The 14,819-nt window shown below is 43.2% G+C and overlaps 1 protein-coding gene across 1 annotated transcript in view; it reads right to left on the minus strand.

Moving 5' to 3' along the window:
- Window positions 1–14,819, minus strand: part of OPN4 (opsin 4) — a 944,045-nt gene that overhangs the window by 316,723 nt on the left and 612,503 nt on the right. The window contains exon 6 of the mRNA XM_086920132.1: window positions 14,607–14,768. Coding sequence (XP_086776258.1) covers window positions 14,607–14,768 — 162 coding nt within the window. The remainder of the gene's footprint in view (window positions 1–14,606; window positions 14,769–14,819) is intronic.

Raw genomic sequence — 14,819 nt, forward strand, 5'->3', positions numbered from 1 at the left:
AAAATATAACAAATGTTTAACCATTTGACAAACGACAACGTTGTCACAGGAGGAAGAACGTAAACAAATAGGCGCCCATTTCTTAGACAAGAAAGCCAATCGATGGAACATGAACGAGACTTTACTCACAAGGCTCCGAATAATTACGTATGCTGTGGACAAAATTTAAAACTTACACAAACACTTTCGAATTTCAAACACTCGGCATTATCAGTGCAATTTCAGGCCAAAACATCTGAGCGACCACTGTAACACTTGCTGCACTTGCGGCGCAAATTACAACATTTGGGAAACAACAACATTCGCACACAGGGGGAACACTCTCAACAAGGACAGCAAAACAAAATTAGGTGTGGCTCAATGAAAACCTGCGGATGAATTAAACACACATTACTACGCAAACAAAAAGTAAAGGCAACACTGATCATCGGCCATCCCCGGACAACGTCGGGACTGGCTGCTAGTTATCTATACAACGTTTACTACTAGATTAGTGCAATTTAATACAACCTCTAATTCCATTTCAGATAACGCCATACATTTTTCAACCTAAGAACATAACATTTTATCAGTATTCATTTTAAAACATTTTCTTAATGATAAATATGGAAATCACTAAATGATCTCTGAAGGCCAAGGGGTGTAATGTCATATATGTTAATGTTAATGTTAATGTTAATGTTAACTGTCATTTATTGAGCGCTCGTACGCCCGGAGGCTTCATGGCGCTATAGGGAGGAACAGGGCGCATCAGTCATTAGATAGAAGGAAGCAGCTCAGTGATGTGCCTGAGAAAAAAGCCAGGTCTTCAAATGATGTCTGAAACTAAGGAGATTGTCACATAGTTTTAGGTGAGGGGGGAGAGAGTTCCAGAAGGCAGCTGCAAGATGGTCAAAGCAGATGCCTCCGAGACGTTTCCTTTTGTACGGAGGCACAATCAAGAGGGATTTATGGGTGGACCGGACATAGCGGGGGGGCTGTATTTTTGGAATAGGTCCCTAATGAATTGGGGACCAATGTCATGAAGGGATTTGAATAGAATGCAGCCCACTTTAAATGCCACGCGTTGTTCCACCGGCAACCAGTGTAGTTGTTTAAGGCCAGGTCTGACTGATTGCCTTCTGGGGATGTTCAGAAGGAGTCTGGCTGCTTGATTCTGAACCAACTGGAGGCGTTTAAGCTCTCCTTTTTGGAACCCGAGATAGAGACTATTGGAAAAGTCCAATCTGGATAGGACCAAAGAGATAACGATCTGAGTGAGAGCGGCAGAAGAAAAGAAACATGCAATTTTTTTGATTTTTTTCAGCTGGAAAAAACTGGAGGATACAACTGCTCCCACCTGTTTCTTCAGGGAAAGGTCTTCAATGATGTGGATGCCCAGGCTTTTGACCGAAGGTGACTTAGATGGAGGAGCACCCATGCAGGAGGGCCAGAAGCTGGGGTTCCAACTATGTATACTCTGTCCAGGCAAGACCAGTTCGGTCTTGCCTGGGTTAAGTTTCAAATGATTGCAGCTCATCCAACTCAGAATGTGGGACATGGTGTTTTGAAATTCTACCACAGAGTCCTTGGTGTTAAGAGGAAAGATGAGCTGCAAATCATCTGCATAGTTGAAGATGGTTACCTTAGCGCTTCTGAGGGAAAACAAAAGAGGACGCAGGTACAAATTAAAAAGCAGGGGGGACAACGAAGAGCCCTGAGGCACTCCACAGTTGGTGGATATAGTGGGAGCTGTAAAAGTGCCCAGTCTAACCGATTGAGTTCGGCCAGAAATGAACGAGCGGATCCAGCTCAGTGCCGGGCCCCTGAGGCCTGCCTGCTCGACACAGTCGACCAAGATGGTATAGTCGACCGTGTCGAACGCAGCAGAGAGGTCCAACAGCACCAGAGCCTGGTGGATCCCCTCGTCTGCATTCCGCCTCAAGGTGTTCTGCACCGAGAGAATAACTGCTTCGGTTGAATGGCAAGGGCGGAAGCCGGCCTGGTTAGGTGCAAGGTACTCAGATTTCTCTAAGAAAGTAGAAATACTGTCACAAACATGGGATTCCAGAAGCTTGGCACAGTATGGCAACAGAGAAATGGGCCTATAGTTAAGTGGGTCTAACGGGTAAGCATGAGCGAATTTTGCGGATCTCGCGTTCGCGAATTTTGCGGATTTGCGGATTCGCAATCCGCAAAATCCGCGAATTCCCGCGAATTTGCGGATTTTTTTTTTTTTTGTGTTCGCCCGTGTTTCTGCCAGTTCGCGAGGGTTTTGTACACTTTCGCAAATTGCAAACTTACCTGTCGGGTCGCAAGTTTCGCGAACTTGTTGTTTCTACGTGTCCAGCCTGTTTGGGACACTCTTCTTCATCACTGCCACTCTCTGTCACCACTGCCACTCTCTGACTACTCATGCCACCCTCTGGCCCACCCATGCCACCCTCTGTTTCATCACCACACCCTCTGGTTGTCCAGTGTACATTATTTTCGGCAAAGCAAAGCACACCTTCCCTGCCTCAAGTGACCTGAATTAATTTGGGGCTGATTCATGTGTCACAGAATTTTTTTTAGCTGGCACCTGCTTCCTTAGTGCGCCCTGATTAGTGATCTTTTGCACTTGCTAAGTGCTTTCATTGTTGCAAAATTAGTTACAACACCTGCCCTGCCCCAACTGACAATAATGAATTAGGGGCTGATTAATGGATTTTAACTTCCAGCCTGGCTCCTGCTTGTCTCCCTTAGCTGTAATTCAGGACCTTTGTGGCATATGTGTAACTATTCTGAGGTTCAGAGCAGGGTCACATAATAGTTTCAACTGGCAACTGAACTCTGGAGGGGCCCCTCAGGAAGCACTCCAGGAAATGGCTACTAATGATGAGCCTGAACTTTTGAACCTGGTAAGTAGTTACTTTCAGTTTTGCTAAGATCGTATTTCTGCAATTTGGCACTTATTCGCGGGGCGCGAACTCACGCGAACAGTGCGAGCAGTGCGAGCAAAATCCGCTGCTCGCGGATTTGCGGATTTTGCGGGAAATTCGCAAATCTCGCGGATTGCGGATTTCCCGAAAATCCGCAAAATCCGCGAGCGGAACGGATTTTCCGCCCACGCCTACTAACGGGTTGGCTCCTGTCTTTTTTAAGAGGGGAATGAGAAGGGCTTTTTTAAAGTTGCATGGGACTTTCCCTTGAGTGAGTGATCCATTTAACAAGGGAAGTAAGCCCTCAGGGATGTGGATGCCTACTTCTTTCAGGATATGAGGAGGGCAGATGTCGTCGGGGGAGCCAGATTTGATTTTTGTAAGAAGTTTGGATAGGGTGACATTGTCAATAAGGGGATATGAATCCAGAGTGGCAAGGTTGTGAGAAATATCTGAAAACAAAAGGGGAGGCTGAGTGGTAGGGATGCTCTGTTTGATGGTACAGATTTTTTCAAAAAAGAAGGAATTAAGTGAATTGCAGAGTTCCTGAGTGGGGATTGTCGGAAGGGAGGTTCTATCACTGGTGCTGAGGTTTTCCACTATGTTGAACAATTCTCTGGATTTATTGTGAGCTTTGAGTATTTTTTCAGAGAAGTATTCAGTTTTATGTTTCAGGATGAGCTTTTGATAGTCCCTGCGGGCTTTGCGGTAGTTATCCTTGTCTTGTTCTAAATAGGCTGTACGCCATTTTCGTTCCAGTTGACGGACCTCGAGCTTAAGGGTTTTCAGAGAAGGTGTGAACCACCTGTGTGCGTCTTTGGGGCGGGAGCGGTGATAGTTGGTGCAGGGAGCATAAGCATCAGCTGCCTGAAGTAGCCATCCTGATAAAGCTTCTTCCATTTCATCAATGCCCTGGTCGAGTGAGGGAGGGGAGGAAGATAAGGATCCAATAAAAGTAGGAATGTCAACATTCTTCCACAGTCTAGTTTTTCCTCCTGGCTGGGGTTGGGACCTTCTACTGCTTTCAATGGTAATGGTGAAATTGATCAGGTAATGATCCGACCAAATGCAGGGCGTGATGGATTTAATAGCAAGAGGAATGTTTTGAGTCCAGATTTGGTCTAAGCTATGCCCTTTATCATGGGTAGGAAGATGTATATGCTGAGTGAGGTTCATATCCAGGAGGGTTTCTTTAAGACTAGCTGCCTGAGGATCAGACTCTATAGAGTCCATCCAGAGGTTGAAGTCTCCCAATAGTACGATTTTATCATGGGAGATAATCAAGGATGCAAGTTGTTCTGCAAAGGATGTGATAAATGTGGACGTAGTTTGAGGGGTATATTGTAGTGCCTGCTGGATAAAAGATATGATGTATCTCTTCCCTGTTCCAATTCCAATTGATACATAGGACTACCAGCATTATAGATTGAAAACAGGATTCTATTTTTCCACATTTGTATCCTGGCCTATGTATAGACATGAAGTCTAACAGTTATGCTTTAGAAATTGCTTTGTTGGTTGACTGGGGTATGAGCCGTAGTCAAGCAGCAGCCATAAACGTAAACAGGGTAAGAAACAGGCAATCGCTAAATTAACCTGTGCTAACCCTCTAGTGGCGTGGCATAGAGCAGTCTGACTTAACTTAGAGGCAATGTGTAAAGTATTTGTGCAACACTTCAAACAGTAAAAAGATGAAAACACAGCATATTAAGATTCCACACCAGGTTAGAAAAATATAACTTAATTTGTTAAATAAAATAAGACCAAAATGAAAAAAGCCAATAAATTGAAATTGAGCTTTGAGATTTTAAAGAATAAACTATAAAATAATGCTTAGAAGCAATAAGCGCTTATTTGAGATATCTGGTCACTCTGGCCCGGACAAAGTCAAAAGTTCAGGCCAACTATGATGGAGCGCAGTCCAGATACAGGGACCCATAGGATTCGCAATAGAAGAGATCATTCTCCCAGTAGATTAGGTGAGACCCAGAGCCTTCACATGCTGCATGGGATGAGGCCTGCTGCCCCAAGCTCTCAAGAGTAGGACACACACGTTCTGCACTTTGCAGAATTCTTCTCTTGTGGGCCCACTATTATCTTGCTAGCTAGCAAGCTCTGGTAGGTCCCCTAGGATGGAAATGTTCGGCCATGTTTGCTTGGTGGCCTCCTCCTCAAGGACCCCTTCAGCCTCCTCCATAGGAACTTCAGGGGCTGTTTCCCACACCCCTTGCCCCTCTCCTAGGCAGCTGTCTTGGTCATTGTTGCAGGCGCCCTTAACCTCCTTCATAGGCAGTCGTGGGCCATGTGGTCATACACACTCACTCAGGGAATTCCATCATCTCCAGGTGTGACCTGAGCTCTACCTCCCGGTCAGTCAGTATGCTCTAGGTCATTGCCTAACAATCTACAGGCATGGTAGTGCTCACAGTAACTCTCAGTGAACCTGAGACCCCCCACCCCACTCAAAAGGAACCAGAGCCACCGGTGTATGGCTCTCACGATTGTCGGTGACTTTGACTTGGTGGAATGTGTTCAGAAGGACCTGCCCTGCAGACACCAGCTGGCTTTTGACAGTAGTCATACTGGCCCCTGTGTCTTGCAGAGCCTCCACCCATTGCCCATTGATGCCTAAACTTGTATTCGCAGGCATATGAGCTTTTGGCACTATCTCTTTATTTCTCATAGAAACTAGGGTCACATCTGTATGCACCTCAAAGCTCACTGGAACTACCTCCTCCCGAGCGCTACACTTGCCAACCCAGGAGTCTGCCACCAGAGGGGGCTGTTCCCTCTTGGGACATTTGGAGTCAGCCTTGGAGTGCCCATATTTGCTGTACTCAGTACATAAGGGTACAAACCTCCATGTCAGCTTGTCAAAGAATTCCTTCTTCTTAGTATCAGACTAGGACTGGTTACCACTACTCCCTTGACAATTATTTTGGTGGCCTTTTGAGAACTGTCTATTTTTAAGTTTTTCTCCCCTCCCTTTCTTCTTGTTGGAACCCTTACCACCTTTGTTTGGATACCTTTTTGGACACTCTGGTGCTAGCACAGAGGTCTGCCTCCGCAGTAAGCTTCTTGGGGAAAGTCAACTTACTGTCAACTCAATGCTAGTGCAACTCTGTAAATGGGTACTGAGCATGCGATCTCTAATGATTAAATTGTACCACCCAACATAATCATTAACCTTGCTACCTCGCACCCAACTATTCAAGTCCTTATTGGAGTAGTCCACAAAATCTTCCCAGGATTGATTGGGGAGCTTCTGGATGTCCCTGAATCTTTGGCGATACTTCTCATAGGTCAGCCTAAACTTGACAATTAAAATTGTCTTCATGGGGGTATACTTGGTTTGGTCTCCAACCTCTAATGTTAGAAGTGTGTCCCTACCCACATTAGGCATGTGTTTCCACAGACCACCCCCTCCAGTGCTCCTCAGGAACCCTGTGAACCTTCAGTTGAAATTTATAAGCAGAAAACCCATTATCAATGTCATCTTCCACCACATAACTTGGCACCAAATCCTTAGATATGTGAACCCTTTGCTCTCCTTCAAGTACTAAGGGCACCATAACTGCTAGAATCCACCTGTCTGGACTTGATATCCAGCTCCTTTAAGCTCCTGTCCTGAGCCAACAACACTTTTTTCACTTCCAAGTTCTTGTCCACCTTTTAACCTCCATGGCCAACTTTCTCACCTCCAATTTTAATTAGGCCAGCTGCAGTTTGAATTCCCTCTCCTCTATTCTCTCTGCCAGCCCCTCTAAGGAAAGGCTGTGGGAGGAGACACTGCTTCCTGCCCTGACGGGGAGCTCAAAAACAGGGGTTTCACCCTCAGCCACTGCAAGTGGTTCCTCAAAAGAACCATTCTTACGCTCCCCAAATCCATCATCCTCAGCTGTGTGGTCATTCTCCTAGGAGTGAGCTGCTTCCCAGGCCCTCAGCGCCTTTTGTAAATCCACCCTCTTGGTGGCACTCTTGGCAGGTAGCTCAATCTCCTGGCAAAGCCGTTGAGCAAAGCCAACCAGCAGCCAGAGAAATGAATGTGGAGAAAGAAAAGAAATGCCAATTAGGGAGAATTTAAAATTTGAATTGATTTTTGGATGTGGAAAAGTAGTGTACACCAAATCATTGTATGGCACTGCACAAACACACATCTAATCCTCATCGCTGATAACCAATGGTAGTAATTGGGTTATTCGTTGACTGGGGTATGAACCCTAGTCAATCAGAAGCCAAAGTCCTAGATATCTAAAGAAGCAGGAAAACCCTATATTAAAACATGCTCACCCTCTGGTAGCTTGGAACATAGCAGTCAGGCTTAACTTAGAGGCAATGTATAACGCATTTCTACAACACTTCAAAAAGTAAAACAATGAAAAAACTGCACAAAAAATATTCCACACCACATTAGAAAGAAAGGATGAGTAAAACAAGACCTAAAGTACAAAAATTCAATTAGTTGAACTTAAGATATACATTTTTAAAGAGTAAACAGTAAAGTAGTGCTTAAAAACAATGGATGTATGTCGTTACAACGCATACTTTTACAACGCATACCTTTACAACGCATTTTTTACACCGCAGCATCCATTACAACGCATTCCATTACAACGCATGCCATTACAACAAAATCTTTGAAACTACCTTTACAACGCATTCCACTACAACGCATACTACATTTACAACGCATACCATTACATTGCATGTGTGGTAAGTATTGGATAGTGTAGGGGTAAAAATTACTATTCTAACTCCAGGGGGTGCAACAGTAGGGTAAGTGTTGGATAGTGTAGGGGTTAAAATTACTATTCTAACTCCAGGGGGTGCAACAGTAGGGTAAGTGTTGGATAGTGTAGGTATGCGTTGTAATGGTATGAATTGTAATGACTGTGTTGTAAAGGTATGCGTTGTAGTGGTATGCGTTGTAGTGACATGCGTTGTAATGGTTGTGTTGTAATGGCATGCGTTTTAATGGATGTTGCGGTGTAAAAGTTTTGTTGTAAAGGTAGTGCGTTGTAAAAGTTGCGTTGTAAGTGTTGTTTCCCAAAAACAATAACTGCTTATTTTTTATATTTAGTCGAGGCGCACCAGAAGAAAGTCAAAAGTTCAGGCTGACCACGATGGACCAGAGGGCCGGATATAGAGACCCAATGAGGACCATTGAACAAAAGTACCTTAATCCTTATTGCTTCAATGATGTGGGGAGTAGCCGAAACAATGTGTTAGTGTTAATCCATACAGCAGTGGCGATGTGCTGATCCTGATCCGTGCAGCAGCGGCAATGTGTTGACTCCGTTGAGGCATCCATTGAAGGGAATGCGAAGACCTTGAGCCAGGGAGAATGTTGCACACTGGAGGTTCCAAACATGATGATTCGGGTCTGATCCACACAGCAGACGTGATGTACCGGTTCTAGTCCACATAGCGGCATCTATGCGTGATTGCTGATCCATGCAACGCAGGGGATGCTCCGAAGTAGATCCACACAACAGAGGTGATGCGCCAGTTTTGATCTGCGCAGCAACTGTTCATCAGAAGATGTGTGGGTTCTGCTGTAGCAGTTGCTGAAGAAGGGTGGTTGGAAGCCTTTTATGCCCCTGAGACTTCAGATCAGGAGGTCAACCAGCTAGTCATTGGAATCACACTGGGTTCCAGTGATGCAGGTCCAGTCCTTCTCACAGAGGCAGGAGAACAACAGGCAGCTGAGCAGCACAAAAAGGTAGGAGTCAAGCAAAGCAGCAGTCCAGTGGAGTGACACTACTTTGGCAGCACATCGGTCCATCTTCCTCGCGGAGGCGTGACAGGTTAAGAAGTGTAATGAAGTGGTGGTATCTGAGGTCCAGTACTTTTACCCAGTTGTGCCTTTGAAATGAGGGAGACTTCAAAGACAAGCCTTTGAAGTGCACAGAGGTCCTCCCTTCCTGCCCTGGCTCCAGAATCATTATGGGGGTGTGCAACCCGTTGTGTGTACGGACAGGACACAGCCTATTTTGGTGTAAATGAGGCTTGGTCTAGCTCCTCCCTCCCATCCTGCCAGGCTAGCTCATCAAGTCACACCTAACCTCCCATTGTGTGTGGCTGTCTAGGGGGAAAACACAAAACTCAACTGTCACCCACCCCAGACATGTGATCAGAGACAGGCAGCTGGTGCCACATGGCTTAAGTACGAAAATGGCAACTTTCTAATGTAGGATTTTCAGAATTTCAATTTAAAATCTGATTTCACCATAAGTTGTGATTTTAAATTGTGATTCCAGAGACACTAATTTTGAAGCCTATCTCTTCGCAATTAGGAATTACACTTATAAAATAGAATATGGTACTCCCAATGTCAAATGGGATATATGCCTTGCAGTAGTGAAAAACTAACTTGTGACTTTTTCACTACTAGGACACGTAAAACTTAAAAGTTCATGTCCTGTCTTTGAATTACACAGAACCCTGCCCTCTGAGTTGTTCAGTGCAACACAAAAAGATGATGGTGGGAATGCTGAACATTGTCAAACATTCACACCGTCACAGATCTGTTTTTTGCTCACTATGCCACCCAATTTGGACCCAGCCATATGTGAATCAGTTTTGACCCTGCTCCCCATGGGAACAGTCCAGTTCAAACTGTCAAGCCAGGTCCTTCCTGGAACCGAAATAACTGCCCTGGGACCGGTTCCGAGGTACCACCTCTCATCAGACAGGTTAGCTTGAATCCAGTGTCACAGTGAGCACGGGACTCATGTCTGGGCATACCCTTCGCACTTAGGGTGACTATAGCAACACAGAAAGATGATGGACGGAATGCTGAACATATCAAACATTCAACCCTAGTTACAGATCTGGTTTAAATCCATCATTTTTTTGCCCTGTCCATCATCTGATCTTTTTGCATTTGTCGCCCAAGTGGGAAGGGTATGCCCAGACGTGGGTTGTCCAGGTGACTTATATGTATAAAAAGGGAAGATTTGGGCCTGGCCCGTTTATCTTGCAGATCGAAATGGCAGTGTAAACTGCACACATAAGCTGTGCATTGACAGGCCAGAGCCATGGTTAGAGGGCTACTTAAGTGGGTGGCACAACAAGTGCTGCAAACCCACTAGTAGCTTTTAATTTACAGGTCCTGAGCTAATGTAGTGCACTTTACTAGGGACTTATAAGTAAATTAAATATGTCAATTGAGGAAAAGCTAATATTACAATGTTTTAGGGAGAAAGTACATGCACTTTAGCACTGGTTAGTAGTGGTAGTGCACTCAGAGTCCTAAGGCCAGCAAAAACAAGGTCAGAAACAGTGGAGGAGGAAGGAAAAAAGTTGGGGGTAAGACCACCCTAATGCAATCAAGTTTGACATTAGGCTAATAACGCTCTTGCGATTCCCCACTAAGTCATTTGAGGCAATAAACGTCCTCTGTCAATCAGGTCCAAAGCTGTAGTAAGGTCGATATATGCTCGATATAAGTTAACTTTTTTACCTAGTGTTAATTTCGGTCAGCATGTGCAACAAAATACAGCATTCAGTAACTGAATTATTTCTTTTGAACCTAATTTGTTGTTTCAGGAGGATACAATCCCCCCCCCCCCCACCCCCCAACACATAACGACGCCCATGAGGTATTTCACAAATATTTTACCTAAACTATTCATCAGGCTCATAACTATAATTTTTTGTGTTTGCTTTTTGCCCATCCGGTTGACATGGAGACTTTCTCCAGCGTTGTGTTATTGTTGCCTTTGTTATAACTTTTTTGAAATGTTATAATAGTTCGAATAACTAGGCCCCATAGCTTCGATTCAGTTTTTTTTTTTAACAGAGGCTGGTATGTCGTTCGTTCCCAGATCTTATTCATTATTTATGGATTTTTTGTGTCTCTCTTTGTCAATATTAGTTGATGGTGTGGGCCAAGCATATGCAATAGTACTGAAACTCCAAAAGTAAATAAGATCTCTACTGTGGTTTAATTCCACAGTAAACTCTCCTAACGGATGCCCTTGAGTGGGAAAATAATGTGGGGACAGTATACTAAGGTCATATAACAAAACAGTCATTATCATTTACACAGTGACTACTTTGTGATTCTACCACAATTTTGTACTCTGACGGATGTACAACTCTCCTGCCGTCCAAAATGATCAAGTCTGCAGAATGCGGTCTCGTTATATTAATGAAGATGATTGAGCTTACTAAACTTATTGAACAGGATGATGCATTTGCATTAACAGAATCCCAGCTTTGTGTTTGAGATACATCCTCAGGGGACAAGGGCTTTGTTAAAAAAAAGCAGGGCTCGAGTCGGGGTACCACGCGGGTGGAGGGCGTCCCCCCACTTAATTTACAGGGTGGACGCCGTCCCCCCTGCCAAACAGTTGGACTTCACCTTTTTGGTGCCTCTGGGACGAGATCGGAGCCTCCTTTCGTGATGTCACTTCCTGTTGTGAAGTCACTTTCGGTGACAGCGTCCCCCCACTTATTTTTTTTCGGACTTGTGCCCTGCAAAAAAGGATTCAATTTATTGGATGCCGTTGTGTTCCCTGGACCGCTGTCTGCTCCATAAAATACCAACAGTCCGCATGCATGAAGTGGCAGCTTCCACTTTTCACTCGCTTCAGGTCAATGGTTTGCAACTGCAGTTGCTAACCGTTGATTCCCAGCACTGCAATTCAGAAAGAGTTGGGGATGCCCCTTTGATGCCTCTTTCCCTTCCAGTTCACAAAGAATCACAAACTGTTCTTTACAAGTCGGAAAGTAGTCAGCGATGGTTCCCCCACATGTTGCTCATTGCCTCTCTTGATACTGTGCATTATTCAATTGAGCGTATACGAACAGTATCAATGGCAACATTTTGGTAATGGAATATTGTATGTAATTCTTATCAAAAGAGGGTAGCCAGTACTGGCATAGGCACAATGAAGTTACATTTTTAAGGCATAGGGAATAATGCTCAAGAACATTTTGAAAAAATGTTGGGAATTGCCGGCAGGTTTCACGCCACATCCCTTTCAATGATCACTGGTACAGGCAAAGGGCTTTGCAGATTGCGACTTGGTGTTTTACGACCGCAAAGGCTGTTTTTTTCAGTTTGCAGGTTTTACGACTGCAAAACAGTTTTGTACATTTGGGCTGCCACACACAAGGATGGACATTGCAGAGGGATTGGAGGGTTAATCACAACTGAGCCTCTCCTGCTAGCGGTGCAGAGCAGTATCCTGGCTTGCTTCAACTCGGAAACAAAATGAATTTCCAACAGTGCAGGCACATTACTCCACTAAGTATGAAAACGACCCCTCTATGGGGAAATTGACGTGTAGTACATCCTCACTCAATCCAAAAAGGACTTCAGCGTCATTCAAATTTGGAGGCTAACATAAAAAAAAGATTTGCTTCGAAAATGTCAGTTCCTCTCTCGGAACTGACATTTTCGAAGCAAATCTTTTTTTTGTGCCCTTGTTCACCGCTTTTGTTTGCTATATATATGGACCCACTAATCCGTAGAATAGAGGCGTCTGAGATGATCATACCTCTAACAACACTTATCGGGCATTGTAAAATCTTAGCCTAAGCTGACGATATTGCTGTAATCACTCCTAATCCTACTGAATCTATAGAACATCTGGAAACTGAGGCGATGAAATTTGGAAAGATATCGGGTTATAAATTAAATACATCTAAAACACAGATAATTAAAAACTCTTATACTACCTGTACAGATAATCGAGTGACGCAGGCAGGTACATACTTAGGGGTAGTTATCTTGGCAGACTTGGATTTGTTAGTAGAGAAGAATATTACCCCCTTAATTAAGAAAGTAGAGAAAGACCTGGACAGGTGGGACAACTTGCACGTGTCAATTGTGGGGCGGACGAATATAATAAAAATGCTGGTTCTCCCAAAAATTTTATATTTATTTAGAGCTATACCTTTGTTATTCGATGTCAAATTATTAAAAAAATTAGAGTGCATAATTAATAGATTCATTTGGGCAAAGGGGAAAACTAGAAGAGCCCTCAGATTCATGACACTTCCGAGAGAGAGGGGAGGCTGGGGAGTACCAGAATTAAAGCTTTATTATTGGGCAGCAGCTCTTTAAAATATGACTGCCTTGCTGAAGGGGCAGAGTCAGAAGGTCGGAGCAAATTTGGAACATTGGCAATTTATGGACTAACCTTGGGAATAGAAGCGCAGAATGTGTTTTTGAAGTTTACAGAGGCTAGTTATTTCAAGAGGACAAAGTTTAAGACGCTCATAGCAGCATGTACAATTTGGAAAAGTTTTGTTAAAAAAATAGGCTTGGGGAAATATAATGTGTACACCAGATTTTCACATAACCCAAATCTTCCACAGGAGATTTTCTCGGGTTCCACATTTATTGAGTGGGAAAACAAGGGAATTAGTAGTATAGGGGATGTAATGGGGGAACAGTGGGTTTTTCAATTCTCAGAATTAAAGGCTAGATTTAAGCTAGACACCAGGTAATTTTTTAAATACCTACAAATTAGGAGTTTCCTTTTGAATAAAAAGGGAGGTGCTTTGGGTTTTAGGCGCGATCCTATTATGGAAGTGGTTCAATTAGGGGAAGATTGCACTATCAAGAGGTTTTATGCTGAATTGATAAAATCAAAACAAGATGATTATGAAAAATGGAATGAAAAATGGAAAGACAATCTTAACATCAGCGGGGAAAGCTTTGGTAAAAGGGATATTCTCTGTTATGCTCGGCACCTTTGCAGGCGCAACATTATAAAACGTTGTATCATTTATATTATACCCCTGCAAAAATAGCACAATGGGGAGGTACTGTGGGTATTAGGTGTTATAGGTGTGGAAGTCTGGAAGCTGATCTAAAACATGTATTTGCAACGTGCCCTCATCTATATTCACTTAAAAAAGATATTGAAGGCTTTATAAACAATATTTTAGGAACTGAAATTGTGTTAACTCCCAGAACTATATTATTAGGAGTAAATATGGAGGATGAACAATTATCAAGCGGGAGGGAATTTTTATTTGTAGCATTATCAGTTATGAGATTATGCATAGCCTCTGCATGGATCGACCCTATTCCGCCCACTTTTCATAATTGGTTGGCCAAATTAATAACAACATATAATGTGGAGAAAGAGATCTATGCACGGAAAGGGAAAAGGGGAAGGAAGTTGGGTAAGCTAATATGGGGTCCCATTACACGATGGAAGGAGGGTGAAATAGAATAAAAGCTAGATGTGAGTAAAACTCGGGTGATTTAGGACAACATATAAGGTATCAATTGCTATTATGGTAATATTCTGAGAGACAATAAAATAATTAAAAAAAAAAAAAATAAGACAGGTAGATGAATAATTAGGATTTAACTGTATACAAGTGAATTTACGGAAATATTATAGAATGGAAACTTTGCTTGATTAGTTTTATGTTTTCAGAACCTGGACTGATATTTCTGATCATTTTTTTTCAATTGGGTGTTGCTCCTTTTATTATTATTGTTGTTGCTTTATTTGCTTTTTTCTCTCAATGTGATGTATTTTCGTTAGTAATATTGCCGTGCCCTGTATGTAATAGTAAAAACTTTCAATAAAAAGATTTAAAAAAAAAAAAAACGAAAATGTGAGTTCCTCTCGATTTTCGAACCGAAAGAAACCATCTGTATGGCATTTTTTCAAAGCGCTCTCCAACCCCTTATGCGTCCCAAAGCACCCGGCACATGATGTCAATGCTTACCCTGCAAACGCCATTAATGCCACTGCGGAATATGGAGACCAGGAGACAACGTATAAGAGGATGACGATAAGAGCGATTTTGGCCATTTTCCACTCCCTCTTCATCTTCTGAAACTCTTTCTGGTTTGGTTTATGTTCATTAGCGCCAATTGTCTGAACAGCTCTAAGAAAAAAAAATTAACCTGATTAGTGTTCAAAATTGCAGGACATTTAC

This window comes from Lissotriton vulgaris, chromosome 5 (genome assembly GCF_964263255.1).
Source record: "Lissotriton vulgaris chromosome 5, aLisVul1.2, whole genome shotgun sequence".
NCBI classification, from domain to species: Eukaryota; Metazoa; Chordata; class Amphibia; order Caudata; family Salamandridae; genus Lissotriton; species Lissotriton vulgaris.